Source organism: Tetrahymena thermophila (genome assembly GCF_000189635.1).
Source record: "Tetrahymena thermophila SB210 genomic scaffold scf_8254607, whole genome shotgun sequence".
NCBI classification, from domain to species: domain Eukaryota; phylum Ciliophora; class Oligohymenophorea; order Hymenostomatida; family Tetrahymenidae; genus Tetrahymena; species Tetrahymena thermophila.
In genome coordinates this window covers 488,488-508,797 of record NW_002476377.1, presented here as the reverse complement: position 1 = coordinate 508,797, position 20,310 = coordinate 488,488, and the positions used below count along the sequence as shown (strand labels likewise).

Sequence of the window (20,310 nt, the reverse complement as noted above, 5' to 3'; positions counted from 1 at the left end):
AATGACAAATGATTAATTATATTATATTTATTTAACTTAGCATTATTAAATAATCCTATGGCTTTAAACATGATTTTATTAATTAATTTAATAATAAATTAGAAAAAAAATTAATTGTATCAAAAATATATTGTGTTTGTTTTGCAAGTATTCATTAATTTTCTCTTTAACTGATATAAAGACTTAATAAAAAGGAAGTAGTAAAATACAAAAGGTAATATAATCACTAATCAAATACAACAAATCTTAATTTATTTATTTAGTTAGCTAAAAAGTTTTATTGTAAATAGATAATTAGAAGTAGGTTCTCAAAACTAAAATGCGCAAGAATGAATATTGGTTTATACCGTATGATTAAGAGTTCAATAGAAAAAATTATAATTAAATAAACTTTATGAAATATGACAATTTTATTAAGTCATTACCAAAATTTAAAGAAATTCCTTAAGATTATCATTTATCAAGCCAACCTTTAGAGCAAGATATTTAAATAAATGTAGCAAATATTATTGGGGAGTTGATCAACTTTTTTTAACCAAATAACCCAGATATATATTCTACAGATTAGTAATGGGTTGAATTTGTAATTAGAACTTAGCTCTTTATTAATATCGAAAAATATTATTGCTTAATATTTTGGAGATTTAACACTAGTAATCAGTTTTGTTTAAAAAGAATTTGGGCGTTTTACGTCAGGTTTTTAAAATTTCTGGAAGCATTTTAGCAAGCCGTTTATAAATTGGTAAACAATACATTTTTTTTTCAATAGACAAAGATGAAAATATTATAATACCATTAAAGTTTGCACATTAGTATATGCAAAAAATGAAAATCTAAAGGTTTTGATCAAAAATTTCACTTTAAATTAATAAAAAGATTAAAATCATAAATTAAAAATAAATAATTAAATACAGCTAACTAATGAATGAAAAGTAAAATTAAACTTCTTTTTTTCAAAAAAAAGGATGGTCATAGAAAATCTAAGTCAATTGAAGAGGTTAAAGATTATTTGCATGTAAAATTGCCTGGTCTTAAATTATTTTTAGAAAATGTAATATTAGAAATAGATAGTGCTTTAGATTCTAATTAAAGAAACAGTAAACCTTCATCTGGTGTCTCAAATTCTTTTAAATAATAAAATTTCTATTATTAGAATCTTCTTTTTGAAACTATCAAAAACATTGTAAAACACTTTACTAAATACCCAAACATTAAGTTAATTGAGTTCATATAGGCTAAAGAAATCAATTATATATATTAATAAGTACTTGATTCGAATGATGAATCTTCAAAAGTTTTAGATTCTATATTGAATAAATTTGAAAAATCAACCCAACAGCCAGTGGAAGAAAAATTTGAAACACCATTCTTAAAAAATATTGTAACTAGCTAGTCAAAAAGATTTTAACCTTAAGATTCAAATAATGCTCATACTAATTTCCTAGAAAGATTCGAACCAAAATTTACTTCAAAAAAGAACAATGGGTCTGAACTTAATACCTTATAAACTAGTAAGTTTTATAGATATAAATATATTTAATTTATAATATATTATTATTTAAAGATAGAATGTACACAACTCAAAATAATACTTTGACATCAGTTAACACTGAAGCAACTGATGAAACTATCGTGGAAGATGCTGATGATTACAATAATTCTAGTATTGCAAAAAGTTTGATGCAATTAAAATATTGTAAGTCAATAAATTGGAATAATCTTTTTAACTGATTATTAAAATTATTATCATCTTTTAGAGTATACTTTAATTTTCATTAATTTAAAGCTTAGGGCTAAAGTACAGCAGCATAAAATATTCAATTTACAGAAGTCAGTATTTACAAAGACTCACCAAACTTTCCAAGCATTTAAAAAAATCCAATGATGTCATTTCTTTTTCCAGAAGTTTATGAATTTTGTAAGAATAATACAAAATAAAAATAAGGTGTGCAGGTAAGAAATTTCAAATTCATTTATTTCATATTAAGGATATTATTAATAAATTTTTTTACTATCTTATATAAATCTAAATAAATGGAAGGAAGCTCATATTAAATTAAAAATTAATAATAAATATTAAAAAAATATCTCAATATTTTAAGAAAATATTTTAAATTAAATTAGAATAAAAATTTTTTTGTTTATTTTTATTCATTTCTTTAAAATTTGTTGAATGAAATGAGATTATTTTTTTTCAATAAAATTTTTTTAATTGGTTTTAAAATAAAAAGCATTCAACTTATTTGAACTGTTATTTAATGAAAAATCTTTTATTAATAATAGAATGATTTGAATCATAAGATGAAGTTTGGTAATGAGTCCAAAAAGGATATAGAAAAAGCACTTAAAAAAAAGAATGAAAATCTGAATTCCATTAATGATATGTATGATGATAGCTATGAAGATGATAGTGGAGCTGATAATTATGATGATGAGGAAGAAGAAGAATAAGAAGATATTGATTATTAAAATAAAAATGAATAAAATACTACTCCTTTTAGTAAATTAAATTTTGAAATAGGTGACAGACTTATAGAAGAAGTGAATGCAGCTGATGAAAAATTAGTTTAAATCTAGGACAAAGATATTGACTTTGACTAAAATAAGACTAAAGTCCCATAGATTAAAAAAACCGATGATGTAGCAGGGATGGCAAATAAATATAAAGCATAGTCTAATGCAGATTAGTATTCAATGTCTGAAAGCAGTAACATGTAGGAACATCCTTAAAACGAAAATGTAAATAACTTATAGAATTAAGATATGGAAGATGAAAATGATAAACCAGATCCTTTTGAAACTCCAGCAGATAAACATTTTGATGAAGTTGCTAAAGATACAAAAGATGATGATATTTTTGGTAAAACTTTTATTGATATAATAATTTAGCTTACTTAATTGTATTTTTTATTAAAATAAAAAAGATTATTCATACGAGAAAGATGAAGACGATGATGATGAGTCAGATATTGATAACTCACAGAATGATGATGATAGTGGAAATGATGAAAATGATAGTATTGATGATATGAATAGATAAAGTGTAGTAGAAAAAGAAAAAGTTAAGTTAAGAGTGCCTTTTACTCAATTTAAAAGTCAAATAGAAAATAGTTTTATATAATTTTTAAAAGAAAGCTTATATTCATAAGAGAATGAGTAAGACACTCACATTTAAGAAAGTGTCGAGTAATCTCAATAGAATCTTTAGAAAAAGAAAAAAAATAAAGTACCTCTTAAAGTAATATTTCCTGATATTAGAGTTGTCCATATAATTGGTATGAATTTTGCTCCTTATTACAGTGAATGCTATTGGATGCTTTAGAGAATGAAAATATAAGATAAAATATTGCTAAAAAGAACAGCAAGAATTTAAAAATATTTCAAATATGCAATGCATATTCAAACAAGCGAAGAAAAAAAAATAGATGTAAACGAAAAAGATATTTTAATTGCTGCTCCTATGCTAAATAGAAAAAGATTAAATGCTTGCGAATAAAAATAAATTAACTATTGAATTCAGATTAAAGCCTAATTTAAACAAAAAATAAGTACTGAAATTGATATTAAAAATACTTCAGATCTTTCAAAATTAAATTTTTTTTTGATTGTTTTCTCATAAGCTTAAATAATTTTATGAATTAATTTGTATTTTACATATTCGTACAATCATAAAAAATTATTAAAAATGGAAATAATTAAATAAGAAATATTTGGGGATTTATCTTATAAAATATGCTTTTTCCATTTAATAAATGCCTTTAATAGTAAATTTTAAAAAAGAAAATCAAAAAAATTAAAAATGTGATAGTAAATGACCTTATTTAGTTAAATATGGTGTAATCTAATCTAATATAATTTATATTTCTATATGAGATATTAATTTTTTATATTATTTATATATACTTATGGAATGTATTTAATTTAGGAAATTAAATCCTGTTAAAATGTAATTATGGCTTTTTAAAATAATTTTAGTTATTCTTTCATTTTCTTTACTTTCTATACTGTTCAGAGCATCTCAATATTTAATTACTTCTTAATAAAAATAGGTATTTCAAAAAATAAATATTGATCAAATGCTTTTTTTTTGATTCTTTATGATAGCTTACAATTTACCTCAAAAAGTTATTACAATCGTAAATGAGAAAAATAGCGTCATTATATTGAAATAAAAAATTAAAAATTTAGATTCTCCTTTATTTGTTACTTTCAATTATTCATTTAGTCTAGTTAAAGAGTATCTAATTCTTTTACAATTTTTATTTAATAATTTTTACATCATCTTAAATTCACCTTATATCTAAATTAATGGATGTAATAAATAGACAGATTCTAACTTCACTTTATTGATTAAGGATTTCTATTTTTACTTAACATTGTTTAAACAAGAGAAATCAAGTTACTAATTATTTAAATTTTATCATCTCACAATTAAATTTATTAGCCTATAAATCAATAATTTTTTATTTACTAAATTATAAAGAATTTATTACTGAAAAAAATAAAAAGAAGATAAATTAAATGTAAAAGCAATTTTTAATTATTGCACTCTTGTTGATTGCTTCTGTCTCCTCAAAGCCTGATCTCCTCTAAGGAAACATCTTACGTTGCCTTGGAACAATTGGCAATTCTGTCAAGGATATCACTTCATTGATTGCTGTTATTGCCGAAAAGGGTGACTTAGTATCAATCCTTAAAGCTATTGGAAATGTTTTTGGTCAAATTTAGCCATTAATGCAAGAATGCTCTAATCCTATTTGCTTGACTGAAGCCCAATAAAGATGTTAAGCTTAAACTGGTAAACCTTGTGAACAATATGGTGCCATTATGTATCCTAAATGTGGTGATGGATTCCACAATGTAGGATGTTGCTTATGTGAATCTTAATGTCCTCCTGGATTTAGAGATGATGGTTTATTCTGTGCTAAACCTTCTGCTTATGGAAGAGGTGCTGGATATCCTTGGAAATTCGGTGATGGCTTTAACCTTAATGGTGCTACCTAAAGATGCCAACATGATAACTCTTAAGGTTGTGAATCCTATGGTTTGATTATTTATCCTAAGTGTAGTTAAGGTTACCACAATTTTGGATGCTGCATCTGCTCACCAGATTGCCCTGCTGGAACTACTGATATTGGTGTTTCTTGCACTAAGCCTGTATATGGTAGAGGTGTTGGTTATCCCATGTTCTACGAAGACTGCCCAAATAAAAAATTGTTAAGAGCATCTTCTGAAGATTATTTATCTTACTCTGTTGAAGATTTAAAATAAAAAATGGTCGAACATTCTCAAAACTTTGTTAGCAATCAAGAAGACTAAGACAAATCAGTTGAATCAGCTATTGAATTATCAAAGGTCATGGCTGCATTCGAAGTTAAAACTTCTAAATTAAATTAATGAAGTCAAAGTGAAATAATTATTAAATAATATAACATTCATTTATTGGTTAATAATATATGCTTTTAATGTGTGAAAGTAAATATTAAATAAAATTGATACCTAATAATGATATTGGAATTTAATTTATGCCCACAAAATTTAATTAATTTATGTAAGCTAAATTTAGTATGATTAATATTATAGTTTTATAGTGATGATATATTCATTCTTTTATTACAAATTTATTAATTTAATGCTTACTTAATAAGACACTAGGTAAAAGCAAAAAATTATCAAAATAGTTAATTGTATAGAAATGCTTAAATACCAAATTTTTACTTTTAAATTAGATAAATGCAATTATAAACTACTTTATAATATGTTTTCAATACTTTTTAATAACAGCTCTTCCTTTTTTTTTTCATGAAACAAACCATTTTATAGTTAGAATATTAATTTTAATTAGATTATCTAAGCAAATAATTAAAATATGCACTTTTTTAAAACTATATTCTAAATTTTAATACTACAAACAAAAATATACTGTATTTGTTCATGGATAATTGAGAATTTAAAAAGTAAATTATGATGAATTTATAATTTTATATCTAGTAATTTTTTTTTTTTTAGGAATAGTTAGAAATGAGTTAGAGAGGAAATATTGTATATAAATTGATAAAATTCATATAAGTAATAATTTTGTATTTTTATCATTAATATTACAATTTTTCTTGTTTTAAAAAAAGTTTTAATTATTTATCTTTTTATGTTTTTTTAAAATTTCATTTTAATCAAAATTATTTTTATTTTAGTTAAAGTTGATAAATTTTGTAAAATTAGATCAATAAATTCATTAATTTTATGTATGATAATTATTTTCCATTTACACCTATTATTAAATTGACACAAATTCATCTGTATAAATTTGTATTCATTCATTGATCCACAGTTATTTTAAAATTTTATCTAACACTCTCATAAACCTATTTTTTTACTTATTTGTTATGATAAATTTAGATTATTATATAAATATAAATTCTAAATATTTATTTTTTAGTTAAATAATATTTTATTTAAATAATTTAATTTTAAGGTATTAACTCATTAATTATTGAAAAGTTAGTTGAACTAAATTATCCTAACTTAAAATAGATTACATACAGTTCAAGCATTTATTGTAATAGCTAAATTATCTCTAACAAAAATTATAAATTTACAAATGCTAATTATATATTCATAATAAATTTTCATCCTCATCATTACATATTATTAAATTTTTTGTTGTTACTTAGAATTTCTTATTTTACCTAGCTTTTTTATTAAAAAAAAACATAAGAAGTAATAGGAAAATGCTTATACTATTTTAAAGCATACTAAAAAACAACCCCACCTTTAAAAATTTAATATTAGCAAAATGAGACAAAATTAAATGAAATTTTTAGTTTATAACTTAAATAATAATTTTAATCCTAATTCATTTTTTTCATATAATTATTATATATTTCAAAACAAATTTAGCTGAATGTTTTTTAAACTTATATTAGATTTACTATTATTTTTGTAACAAATTTTTAATCAATAACAAAAGTAATAAAAACTGATCAACACTTTACCTTTTTTGAAAAAATAAATAAATAAAAAATCAAGTTTTTTAAAAATGTGATAATGAAAATATTTTGATTAATTTGGAGTAAGAATAATAAATAAAGCTATTTTTAAAATTTGTCTAAAATTACTCAACATTTTTTTGAGTTAAATTTATTTTTTAAAATTAGAAATTATTATTGACAAAAATTGATAAAATAAAACTTTATTTTTAGAACTAATAATAAGAAATATATTTATTATCACCAATTTTTAAAGTTTATTTTAACTAATAAATGAAGGAAAAATCTTTAAAAAATAAACTTTAGTTGCAATCAATTATTATATTTTATTTTAAATAGTTTCATTTTAAATATTACTTCAATAAATTAAGAATCAGAATCAACTTTAATAGAGAAATTCATATTCAACTTAATTTATTATCTAATTTATAAAAAAAAACATTCTCCATTATTTTTTAGCTCATTAAAGTTTTAAATAAATTTGATGAATATTTATTAGTTTATTTAATATTTTATTTTGCTTTTAAATTTTTTTATACTTGGTCTAAACAATTATTTAAGCGTGTTACAGTCATACTCAAAAAAAAATTTTAAATAAAATCTCTAATTTTTAATTTTACATGTAAGTAACTTTAACAGAAGAAAAGCATAAAAATAAATTTCGCCAAATATAAAAAATATATATTTATTTGTTTTAAGATAGATTAAAGAATATAAATTTTATATTTTAGTCAAAATAATCAATAAATAATAAAATAAATAAACAAATTAAAAAAAGAATCTTAAATGTAAAAATAATTTATTATTGCTCTCTTGTTGATTATTGCTGTCACCTCAAAGCCTGATCTACTCTAAGGAAACCTCTTACGTTGCTTAGGATAAATAGGTAAAACTGTTAAGTAAGTCACAGACTTACTAGCTACTATTTAAGAAAAGAAAGATAAAGCTAAAATACTTAGAGCTGTTGGATAAATTGCTGGTTAAATTTAACCTTTAATGGAAGAGTGCTCAAATCCTATGTGCTTATTTGAAGCTCAATTAAGATGTGAAAAATCTACTGGTAAATCTTGTGAGCAATATGGTGCAATTATGTACCCTAAATGTGATAACGGGTTCTTCAATGTAGGATGTTGTCTCTGTGCATCATAATGCCCTCCTGGTTTTAGAGATGATGGGTTTTTCTGTGCTAAGCCTTCTGCATATGGAAGAGGAGCTGGATATCCTTGGCAATTTGGTGATGCTTTCAATCTCGATAATGCAACTAAAAGATGCGAAAAAGATAATTCATAAGGATGTGAATAAAATGGGTTGATTATATATCCTAAATGCCAATAAGGATTCCATAATTTTGGATGTTGCATCTGCTCTCCTGATTGCCCCTCTGGAACAGTTGATATCGGTGTTTCTTGCACTAAACCAGTGTATGGTAGAGGAGTTGGTTTCCCTATGTACTATGATGATTGCTCAAACAAAAAATTGTTAAGAGCTTCTTCTGAAAATTACGAATCCTATAATATTGAAGAACTGGAAGAAAAAATGTTACAAAAATCAGAAACTTTTATTTAAAACCAACATGACATAGACGAAGCAGTTAAAATTGCTATTGAATTATAGAAGGTTACTTCTGCATTTGAAATCAAAGCTTCTGAACAACAATAAAACAAATGATTATAAATATAAAAATATATATATATTTATGACTTTTTATATTTAAATATAAATAATATATTGGTAAATCAATCTACTTTATCAGTTTTTAAAATATTTATTTAAAGTATTTTATTTATTTCAATTCATACTTTAATTAATTTAATTTCTTGCTATGTTAAAAACAAAAAAATAAAAAGCAAAGGCACTTAATACCTTATTTTACTATCAATAACGTTCAAATTGTAAATTAACAATTTTTTATGAATTAGATTTTAGATTTTTTAATCAAATTAAAACTTGCTAAAAAAGTTTTTTTAATTAAGATTTGTGATTATTTTACAAACTTAGTTAAATTTATTATAATTATCTTAAAACTTATTAAGTATTAATAATATTTAAAAAATTAGATAATTATTTTAATTATTAAATATTGCTACTTTAAGATAGTTATCTTTGTATCCTATTTGGTGTTGGTTATTAATAAATGATATTTATTGTTTAAAGAAAAATTAAAATGAAGAGCAATCCATGTTAATTATTAATAAATTTATAATCTTTAAAATTATTTTAAAAATAAACTAAACCAACTCTAAAAATATAATCAAATGGAATAATTAAATTTAAAATAAAATATATTAATAACTTTTTAAAGAATTTGAAAAAATTCAGACAAATATTGATTGATTACTAGAAATAATTTGCAAAACTAAATTTAAATTATTTTTTTTTATCATATAGCATTTATAAGTTATTGATATCAAAAATTAATTTTTTATCAACTAGCAGGAACCTCTTCTTTTTTCTCTTCGTTATCTGGCTAGGGATTGCTTTGGTTTGTATTATTTTATTGTTCACCTTCCGCTGGTTATCCTTATTATTCTTAAATTACTCCTTCTGATTTTTTTTCTTCTGTGCCTTAGATTTATGATGAGCTTGTAGGATTTAAGTTATTCATAATGAAGCTAGTATTGCCTAAGAGACTGTTATTTGGAATAGTTCTTTCTGCTTTTTGGTATACTTTTTTAGGTTGATTTTCAGGTGGTATTCCAGATGTAAATGAAAGCAGCTTAGTTAAATTCAAAAATCTACTCAAAGTATCCATAAATAATATTGATTTTAAATCTCTCATTTTATCCAGCACTTTTTATTCAGCTAAATCATGCTTCTTCAATAATAGTTCAAGAGTAGCGTGAGTTACAGTTTCTTCAAGCAAGTTTTCGTTACAAGTAGCTTAAGAATCTCTTGATTTAATAATTGAAGATTTACCAGGTTAGAAGCAGATAGTTTTCCAGTCTTTTTCTTGATTCTCTAAAAATTCTTCATCATATTCTAAATTTTCTTTGATTCTAACCAAAATTTTATCTTTGTTTATTTAACCACTAAATCTGCTTGATTAGATGAAGAAGCTTCTTACTGCGAAAACGATTTCTGCTATTGCTGTTGCTTCTGCAGCAGGATTCTTTTTTACAATATTTTCGTCATTAGCATCATCTTCGTGAGGTTATAGATGTATACCTGATTTACTTAATTATGAAAGTAATAAGCCTGTAGGCATTTTCCTATTCACCAAATGTTTCAATTCTGGTTCATTTCTATTTCTTAGCATAACAAATCCAGGAGTTATTTCAAACTTAAAGGTATCTCTCTTACCCTAAATATCAATATAAGCTGTATCAGGCTTTACACAACGGATCTTCCATGAAACATAAGGATAATCAGTGCATTTTTCCTGAACATAAGCACAAGGAGCTAATCTAATAGTGCTAAAATTCAAAAGTTTTTTATCAGCTTCATATTTCACCTAGAAGATTAAATTAAATTTATTATAAAATTTTATTATATCAAATAATTTATTATATTTACATCATCAACAATATATTCAGAGGTCCATTTTTACTATTAATTGTCATAAACAACGACTCTATGATGGTCATTAGGATATATTAAAAGGTATGGAGGAAGAGTGTAGCTAACTTTTACTGGTTAAATATTTTAGTGAGTCTATGCATTGCTATCTTAACTTGGATAAGGTAATCTTTTAATTGACTCTTCCACATCATAGTGGAACTTTAATGTCCAATTGGCAGTTTTAACTTTAGCAGGTAAATATTCAAGACACTCGACATTCAAAACACCTCCCATAACAATATCTTTAGAATTTTATTTATATTCTGGGTTTGTTAAGCTATCATAACTAGTCCATAGAGCTTTCATTATAATCGATTATGACATGTAATTTCTTGGAACCTTTTTTAATCAAAAATAAAAATTATAAAATAAATAGCATTTCATCGATTAAAAAACTATTTTTTTGATAAAAAATAATATATTTATTAATTAATTACTTCACATTGGATTCCAATACCAAGGAAGTCAATAGGCTTGTGACGATATGATGATTTGCTATGAGGATTAATCCAGACACCGTATCTAAAATAAAATTAATAATTCTATCAATCTTTCAGAAACAATTTGATAATAAAAATAAATTTATAGATATTATTTTAAGAATCTATTATTAAATATGTATAATTCCTTTTAATTTATAATAAAATATAAACCTAATATCTGGAAGAGGAGGGTATATCTTATATATTTCAGTTTTTTATTTGTCATCAGTTGATTTAATATTTTTATTTGGTGACTCAGATTGCAACCTTTTAGAAATCTCATCAAGTTTCTATTCATACAAGAATTCAGCATAAATGCAAAGATGAGAACTTATTTCTTCAATCTTTCTATCATTTATTTATCTGATTTGAAGTACCTATTTTAACAATCTTTAACTGTCTTCCATTCTACCTTCTGCGTATGCTCTTTGCTAAAAAGCAATCACATCTTCTACAACCGATTCAGCATATTAAATTTATTGAAGTGCCTCATCAATTTTCAATTCTGTAACTCTTGGTGATTCATTATATTAAGTTATGAATGTAGATAATTCATTTTCTTTAATTGCATCTGGTTTAGATGAACATTTCATATACCTATCCCATTCATGAACTTTACGCATTTCCCTAACTTATTCTTCTCTATTATAATAAAAAATCATTTATATTAAAATCAATAAAAATCTAAATATTTGGAATATTGTTCATAAAATGAAAAGTGTTTAGATTTTTGGCAAAAAATATAAATCTTCAAATGAAATTCACCTTTCTTTCAGAATCTAATTGCGCCAACCTTCAAGTTCTTATTCTTCTTCTTTTAAACGAGCCTTCTCTTCAGCTGCTAAACGTTCTTCTTCTTTACGTCTTTACTCTTCTAAAATTTTTCTTTATTTTTCTTCTTCTTCCTCTCTTTTTTTTCTTTCTTCTTCATCTTTTCTTCTCTATTCTTCTTGAAGGGCGAGCTTTACATTTTAATTATTATTTATTTATTAATGTTTCTAACATAATTTTTTAAATTAATCTCTAATGGTAAATAAATGATCCTTCACTATGAATGAACATTAAATTTTAAATTAATTACAAGCTCTTTTTTTGTTAATTTTTTAGGCTTGGCTTTAGGAGGCATTTTATATGCTAAAGGTGTTTAATGTATTATTTGGACTTGTTTAATAAGTAAAAACAATTAGTTTTTAATACTATATTGATTGAATTATTTTTGAAACAATATTTTTTATTAAATATAAATAATAAATAACTTTCTTTATTAATTATCTAATAAAATTTTTAAGTTTTAATTTATTGGTTTTTCTTTCTTTGTAATCAAATCTCTATTATTATATTATGATAATGAATATCTTAAATATTTAAACCAAAGATATTTATTATAAAAGTAAAAAACTGCTCATAGAAAAAATAGAATTAATTTATAAATAACTAATATAAAAAAATTTAAATGGATTTTAATTAGATTTTGATAAAATAACGAACTCATAGTCAATAAAATATTTTAAATAAATAATTTAATTATTATTCTAAAAATAAAAATTTTTGATTATGTTTTTTTATCTTTTTAATAAGTATAATTAGAATAATTAAAACAAAAAACAAATCTCAACATAAAGAAAACAAAAATAAAAACTTTTTTTATTAATCTAAAATATGCTTGAATATTCCATTTTTTTCATTTGCAAATATCGACTTATTTGTTTTACTAAAATAATCAATAAATTATATTACAAATCAAATGTATTTGAATAGAATCTAATATAATATTAATAAAATTTATTAAAAGAAATGGTATACTTTATACGTTTTAGAATAATGCAAAAAAATTAATAAAAATTAGCAATTTAAATTAAAACTAAAATAACTTGAAACTATAATAGATACTCGTTATCGAATTTTATGATATTAGTACTATAAAATTAAAAGATAAGTATAGAAAAGTATTTTTTTGGATAAGATTTTTATAGATTTTATTTATTATTAGATTTAGATTTTTTATTCACAATATTTTAGATTTTTATAGAAAAAAATATGAAATATATATTTAATAGTTTAAACAAATATCAAATCAATTTTTAAGCTTTTTTGTTATTGTTATGGTTAGCAATAGCAAAGCCGACACGATTATTTTCTCTATCATAAGCTGTGTAATACTTTCTGAAGAAAGTGTCACCTAAGATAAGGGCATTACCTAATTGCTTAGATAGTTTAGTTGCAGCAAAACCGAGTTAACATTGGGTTCTTCCCTTATATTCGATTTGAACAATATAGTCAACAGGTTCAAGAACATAGTCATCACCAGAAATATTAATGGTTACATTAGGATATTAGCTAATGGAACCACAATCAATGTTTTTAGGGAAAAGCTGAATGATAGGATTGATAACCTCGGGAACACCAAAAACAACACTAGAACCACTATCGACTATCATAGAATCAAGTTATAAGTTGAGGTTGCCAACTGAGATTGAGTTAGCAGCAATAACATACCAAGCCTTAAGGATAACAGGGTAGAACTTAAATTCACTAGAGGCATAAGATTAGTCAATTCCACCCAAAATTAATTCAGAATCATCACTGTTTTCTTTGTCGCTCAAATATAAAGAGAAAAGGTTACTGGCAACTTACTTTTAAGCAACTAACTCATCAAAGAAAGTGTTAGCTTTGAAGCCAGATAATTCCTTATAAGCTAAACCTAATATACCATCAAATTTGGTAGTTTCAAAGGCAGAGGTCAAGGTTTTAGCCAAACCGAAGGTAACATTTTAAGCTTAGAGAGGTCCAAGAGTAACAGTTTCAGTAGCTAAATGACCAGTTACTGCACCAGAGCCATAAACGAGTGAGAATTTTTAAGCGCTTTCATTGTAAGTGCTAGATTTTTGAGTATTGAATTTAGGGTGAACTAAGCAAGGTAAAGAAATGCAAGGCTATTTTTAATTTTAATTAATTTAAACAATATTTTTTAATAATATTTTTAAATACTTTTCCAGGAACCCACAAGTCAGAAGAACCTGTATCGAAGAGAATGACAAATGGTTGAGGAGGAGTACCAATAGAAATTTCACCATAATATGACATATCCAAGTAGTTTTAAACCTTGATTTCAGGATAACTAGGTATATCTTCATCAGAGTTTAAAATCTAATTTTAATATAAAAAAATTATATTAAATAAAAGTTTAAAGAAAAGTATTACTTGATCCAAGAAACCTCTTTCTTTACGTTCGAGTTTTTTGTATAAGATTTCATCTTATAATTCAGTTCTAGCTCTCTTCTTGATAGGAATACGGATAACTGAGGCTGAGCATAAAGCAAAGGCTAAAATAAGGACAATAATTGTTTTACTCATTTTTAATGTTAATTTTTTTGTAATTATATTTAATTATATTCTGAAAGAGACGATTTTGTTTGTTTTTAAATTTTTGAATATTTTATTAAAAAAGAATATAAAAGTAATTATTAAAACTTAATATTAAGTTAAGAATGGAGTTACTATAAAATAATAATTATTTCTTTTATATTTTTAATTTAGATAGTAAAAGAAATTAAAAATACTCAGCTGCTTTTGTAAAAATAATGGAATGATACTTAAAAAATTCAATTAAAAATGCTCCTAAAAATATTTAATTCTTAATAAACTGCTTTTTATATGTTTTAAATTTTAACAAAATTAAAAAAAATAAATTTATTCCAATTAAATTTTTTGTTTGACAAATGAAAACAACTACTTATTTTATATAAGAATTAATTTTGTAAAAAATGTATTAAAAGTTTTGTAATTTAAAATCTTAAAAAGAGTTATCGTGACTACATCAAATGCAATTTGGTTTTTTTAAATTGACATTCAAATCTTACTTTTTTGCCAAAAAAAATATTTCATAACAATTAATTTTGGTTTTAAGTGAAAAATTTAAGGCTTATATGTGAAAAGAAGTCTGCCTAATAATAGTGATTTACCATTTTATTAAATCCTTATATAAACTAAAACTATTCAATTAAAATCTTCCTGAAAATATTCAATTCTTAATTAACTACTTTTTATATGTTTTAAATTTTAGCAAAAATTAAAAAAAAATAAATTTATTCCAATTAAATTTTTTGTCTGAAAAATGAAAGCAACTACTTATTTTATATAAGAATTAATTTTGTAAAACAGATTAAATGTATTAAAAGTTATCTTATTTGAAATCTTAAAAAGAGACATCCTGACTACATCAAATACAATTTTGTTTTTATAATTTGTCATTCGAATCTTACTTTTTTTGCCAAAAAAATATTTCCAAACAATTAATTTTGGTTTTAAAAGAAAATAAAACCTATATATGAAAAGAAACCTGCCTAATAAAAGCGATTTACCATTTTATTCAATCCTTATTTAAATTATACTCAAAATAAATATTTTTCTTATTTCTAATACTAATGTTAAATTTTATATGTTTTTTAATTTGCAAATGAAAAAAGATATTACTGGAATAGTTGATAATATTCAAATAACTTATAACTTTTATTTCTTTCAAGTAAGTTTTCATATTATTAAAATGTTAATAAAAAGACTAATGTATTTTATTATTGATAATTCATTTTATAACTTTATTTAAATAAAAAGTTGATATAAATTTTATATTTGTTGGGCATTTACTTAATAAGACTTTTTAATTTTTCTTTTCATTTCAATTTATTTTCTTTTATAAAACCTCCAAATGATTACTCTTTGGTTTTTATTTATTTTCTTAATTTTTAAAAATTGCAATAAAGATGATCTGTATAGCTTTTAACATAATCAATAAACTTAGAATTAAAATATAATAAGAAAGAGAATAAAGAAAATATTTTGGATTAGCTTCAGAAATAAAATGTAATTTTCTTATTCTTTTATTAAATAAATAATTTGATTTTGATTTATGAGAATAATTTAATTAACATTAAATCAAAATAAATGATATTTAACAAAAAAAGCTATCAACTAATAAAATGATTTTCATCTCAAAACAAACATACTTATTTGAGAATAAATAATTAATTATAATTATTTCTTTCATTAGAGTTAATAAATAAATTTACAAAACAATAAAAAGCCGTTTGCATAAATATCATAATTTTAATGTTAAGCATCATAGCAAATCATATAGCAATAATAAATTTACTACTTATTTTTAAATAATCATCGAAAATATATTTTATATTTTTTTGCTTTTCAAGATGAACTTCTAGCTGAATAACTACTTCTCCTTTCCAAATCTTACAAGTTTAATTGAATGTTATTACCTAGAAGAGTTTGATTGATTTATTCTTAATCTTATTCTTATTAATATTAACCTTTCTTAAGAATTATTACTTTATAAATTACTGCGCAGAGTAGCATAAAAGTGAAAACAGAGAAGATAGAAAATACTATTAGCATACTAAGTGGTTATAAATGTTGAATTTTATTTTCAACATTTCCAAAACCCATTTGCTGCTTTTATTTATCAAAAATAACAAAATATTTTCTTAGCAAAACGTCACCTAAAATGTTAAAATCAAAAGTATCCTAGAAATCTATAGCAAGTATGCATTTTTGGCCTTTTTTAATTACATAGTCTTGAGGAGATATTTATAGTATACCTTCTTAAGTATAAAATTTTATAATTGGTAAGTTTTAGTTGAGAATTTCTTATTAGCAGCTACAAACATATTCCCCATATTGGTAGAAACAAACATTACTTGCATAATTATGTATAAATTTGTCATATAAAGATTTTGTTAAATGCATAAAGGAAGCACCTGAATCGATTAATACTGTTTAGTTGCTTGAATCTGTGTAGTCTGAGTCATTCATATAAAACCCTATCACATCTATTAACCACCTTTCTTTACTAGCTGTATTTACAAATATAGTATTCGATAATTTATATTCAGGAATATTATCATAGTAAAAATAAGATATATCAGGAAGATTTTTTAACTCAAGAGCAAATACAGATGAGGATATAATTTCTTATTCTACTGCATATTCTAAGTAGTTTTTTGTTGATTTACTGTTGCTTAGCCCTAGGATACCATGTGATTACATACCATCCATATCTTTGTCACTGCTAGTAAACAAAATTTCTGCTTTAAATGGTTAGCTTTCTTAATAGATGCGTATATATTCAGAGCCAAGGTAACCTTCGCATTTACCTTATCCATATTATATTTCAATTTTTTTGTCTTTATTTACAATAGCTGTCTGACTTTTTGAGTAATCATAGATATCTTTCGTATGGCAATGATTATCTTACAGATTACACTCAGTTCCAGGAATCCAAAGAATATTGCTTCCTGTATCTAATAAAAAATTAAAAGGCTCCTTTGATTACCCTATATAAATCTAAACAACATATTAGTAATCATCAATATTATTTAATTCTTATGTGATAAAATTATAGGATTATTCTAACGAACCTGAAGAAAAATCTGTATTTATCTATGATTAATTGTATGCTTCATTATACACAGAGTTACCAGTTTACTTTCTTTAGATTTCTATTTGTTTGCTTTGTAAAAGGCATACAAATAAAAACAAAAAAATGAGCTTTGAATAGCTGATATTCATAATCTTGTTATCTTGATTTAATATTAACTTTTTAGATAGTCTATTTTTAAATCTATAAAACGAAATTTAATGATTATAAAATAAGTATTTGGCCATACCTGATATAAGATTAGGATGGCTTACAATAAAAACAAAGATGGCATACATCTTTAAATATTATTAAATCACTATTAAAAAAAATGTAAATCCATTTTTTTGTTTGATTAGCAAATTTTTTACCTAAAGGAAAATTAAATAAGCAAATAATTATTAAAAAATCAACATTATTTTTATCTAAATTGTATTAAAAAAAATAGGATCACAATAAAAATAATAAAGAGAGCATATATTTTTTAATTGCATTAAATCACTATTAATAAAGTAGAAATTTATATACTGTAAATGCTCATTAATTAAAGCATTCCCTCAGTATCTTTTTTGCCCAAAAAAAAGTGCGTAAACACACTTTAGTCGAAAAAAAAAATTTAAGAAAAAAATGCCTTAATTAACGAGCATTTACAGTATGTTAAAAAGTAAATTTTATATCAAATAATAAAAGAAAATGAATTCATTTTTAGAAATAATTATTAAAATTTCAAGATTATTTTTATTTAAATTGTATTTAAAAAATAAAGAGATTTGAATATCTGAATAAATACTAAAGTTTCGTGTATTTCTTTAAGGACTCTCATTTTGATTTTTAATTTTTTTTGATATTAAATATTTATTTAAAATAAAGTTAGGAATGATTTTAATACAGAAATAATTATGGGAATTGCTTTTCTATACAATTCGAATTTTAAAAGTTATCATTCTATTATTTATTTTATGAATGGTAAAATATTATTAACAAGTTAAATTCTTTTATCTGAGTTTTATCGATTACTATATGTTCAAAATCAGAATCTAGAATAAATTTCTCAAAATTAAAACTTAATCAAGTAGTAAAATCATTATTTAAATTTCTTTCTGAATATTTAGATTTAACATTGGTTGGAATTATTTTAAAAGCTGAAAATTTAATTTTCTGTAAAATTACAAATAAATAACTAAAACAATAAATTGTATTACAAAATATATTTAATAAAGTTTTGTAAATGGATAGTTAAGAAAACCTAATAAAATTTGTTTGTATATCAGATACACATAATAAGGCTTAATTACTAAACTTACCCAAAGGTGACATTCTTATTCACGCTGGTGATTTCTCAAACAAAGGATTTCCTGAAGAGATAGCTATGTTTAATGATTTTTTGAAAAATAGCTCTTTTGAAGCTAAAATAGTGATTGCAGGCAACCATGATATAACTTTTGATGTAGAAAATTATACTAAAGGTCTAGCAAACAGGTTCCATCAGAAATTAAAAAATCCTATTGATCCAATTCAAACAAAGGCATTATTAAAAGAATGTATTTATCTGGAAGACTCACTTGTTAAGATAAGAGGATATTAAATTTATGGAACTCCATTTACTCCTACTTACCATGATTGGGCTTTTAATCTGAATATAGGAGAACCTTTATAAAAAAAGTGGGCATAAATTCCTAGTAATACAGATATACTGATTACTCATGGTCCTCCCCATAAAATTTTAGATTGGTAAAATCACTTTTTAACACATTTTTTTATTAATAATTATTTTTTAGTTGTAGAAATGGTTAGTAAGCTGGCTGTCCTGATCTTCGCAAAACTGTATTAGAAAGAATCAAACCTTTATATCATATATTTGGCCACATTCACGAAGCAGCTGGCTTAGAAAAGATTGAAAATACAACTTTCATAAATGCTTCTTCTGTTGACTTAAAAAGAAATACAACAGATAAAAATATTTTTACATTTTCACTACCATTAAAGGACTGATTCTACAAGAATTATAATAAAAAAGATATTCTGATAAATTATGAATGATATTCAAATCTAGATATAAACTAATAATATCTATTGTTTATTATTTTATTGTAAGATAGATTACCTTATCTCCTCAAACCCCATAAGTTGTCATCCATCTTCAAAAATTTGTATAATAATTGGATTAAGGTAGTGATGTTTTTTACTCGCCATGCAATTAGTAGAGCTAATGGTTTGGATGGATTACAGTATATAAAATTAATTATTTGTAACCTCATAAATTATCAAAAATCCATAATTTATATGGTGAATTCAAAAACATTTAATTTAATGTCTTAGAATGAAATTTTGAATAGATTTATTATTCAGTTTTATTAATTTTGCTACATTTAAAAATTATTTTTTAAATAAACATTTTCTTCAAAAAAATATTATTTATTTGATTGCTTTTTACCAAAGTATAGCATTCATTATATTTTAAGTAAAATTAATAAGAAAAAGCATTAATTAATAGATTACATAAAAATTAGAAATTATGTATCAGTACGACTGATATATTTTTTATGTTATTTACATTATTTGTATCTATTTTTCAAAAATAGGCATTTTTACTCATGGTAAATAAGTTTTATTTGTTGGCTAAGAAAGCTAAATTTAACTATTTTTAAATGAACAAATAAAAATAATATTTTATAAATCCTTTTCTTATTTTAAAATATAATTTAATTAGTTAAAATTATTGAAAATAAGATTTGATATTATTTTTTTAATTTAAAAAAGTTCTATGTCTTGTGGTTAATTTAACATTAAAAAAGATTTGATTATTAATTAAATTATTAATTCTTGATGTATAACAATCATTCAATTAAAAAATAAG

The 20,310-nt window shown here is 22.8% G+C and overlaps 7 protein-coding genes across 7 annotated transcripts; 4 read left to right on the top strand and 3 right to left on the bottom strand. All coding sequences in view use genetic code 6, as the record gives it.

The window, feature by feature from the left end:
• Positions 1-319: 319 nt before the first annotated feature.
• Positions 320-3,514, top strand: TTHERM_00437320 (hypothetical protein; the record flags this gene model as incomplete). Its single annotated transcript, XM_001017728.2, has 6 exons — positions 320-742; positions 965-1,511; positions 1,565-1,696; positions 1,787-1,953; positions 2,284-2,860; positions 2,925-3,514. The coding sequence occupies 6 exons, from the start codon at positions 320-322 to the stop codon at positions 3,512-3,514; spliced, it is 2,436 nt and encodes an 811-aa protein (XP_001017728.2).
• Positions 3,515-4,473: 959 nt separating this feature from the next.
• TTHERM_00437330 (hypothetical protein) lies at positions 4,474-5,400 on the top strand (the record flags this gene model as incomplete). The annotated part of the gene is made up of 1 exon (XM_001017729.2): positions 4,474-5,400. Exon 1 carries the CDS (start codon positions 4,522-4,524, stop codon positions 5,398-5,400), a length of 879 nt encoding a protein of 292 aa, XP_001017729.1. The 5' UTR covers positions 4,474-4,521.
• A 2,372-nt stretch (positions 5,401-7,772) lies between these two features.
• On the top strand, positions 7,773-8,654 carry TTHERM_00437350 (hypothetical protein; the record flags this gene model as incomplete). Its single annotated transcript, XM_001017731.1, has 1 exon — positions 7,773-8,654. The coding sequence occupies one exon, from the start codon at positions 7,773-7,775 to the stop codon at positions 8,652-8,654; it is 882 nt and encodes a 293-aa protein (XP_001017731.1).
• Positions 8,655-9,411: 757 nt separating this feature from the next.
• Positions 9,412-12,152, bottom strand: TTHERM_00437360 (hypothetical protein; the record flags this gene model as incomplete). Its single annotated transcript, XM_001017732.2, has 6 exons — positions 9,412-10,437; positions 10,500-10,883; positions 10,982-11,066; positions 11,198-11,668; positions 11,792-11,988; positions 12,108-12,152. The coding sequence occupies 6 exons, from the start codon at positions 12,150-12,152 to the stop codon at positions 9,412-9,414; spliced, it is 2,208 nt and encodes a 735-aa protein (XP_001017732.2).
• A 943-nt stretch (positions 12,153-13,095) lies between these two features.
• Positions 13,096-14,380, bottom strand: TTHERM_00437370 (eukaryotic aspartyl protease; the record flags this gene model as incomplete). Its single annotated transcript, XM_001017733.1, has 3 exons — positions 13,096-13,959; positions 14,015-14,173; positions 14,228-14,380. The coding sequence occupies 3 exons, from the start codon at positions 14,378-14,380 to the stop codon at positions 13,096-13,098; spliced, it is 1,176 nt and encodes a 391-aa protein (XP_001017733.1).
• A 1,845-nt stretch (positions 14,381-16,225) lies between these two features.
• Positions 16,226-17,752, bottom strand: TTHERM_00437390 (hypothetical protein; the record flags this gene model as incomplete). Its single annotated transcript, XM_001017735.1, has 1 exon — positions 16,226-17,752. The coding sequence occupies one exon, from the start codon at positions 17,750-17,752 to the stop codon at positions 16,226-16,228; it is 1,527 nt and encodes a 508-aa protein (XP_001017735.1).
• A 929-nt stretch (positions 17,753-18,681) lies between these two features.
• On the top strand, positions 18,682-19,445 carry TTHERM_00437400 (ser/thr phosphatase family protein; the record flags this gene model as incomplete). The annotated part of the gene is made up of 2 exons (XM_001017736.1): positions 18,682-19,184; positions 19,232-19,445. 2 exons carry the CDS (start codon positions 18,682-18,684, stop codon positions 19,443-19,445), a joined length of 717 nt encoding a protein of 238 aa, XP_001017736.1.
• Positions 19,446-20,310: the final 865 nt, after the last annotated feature.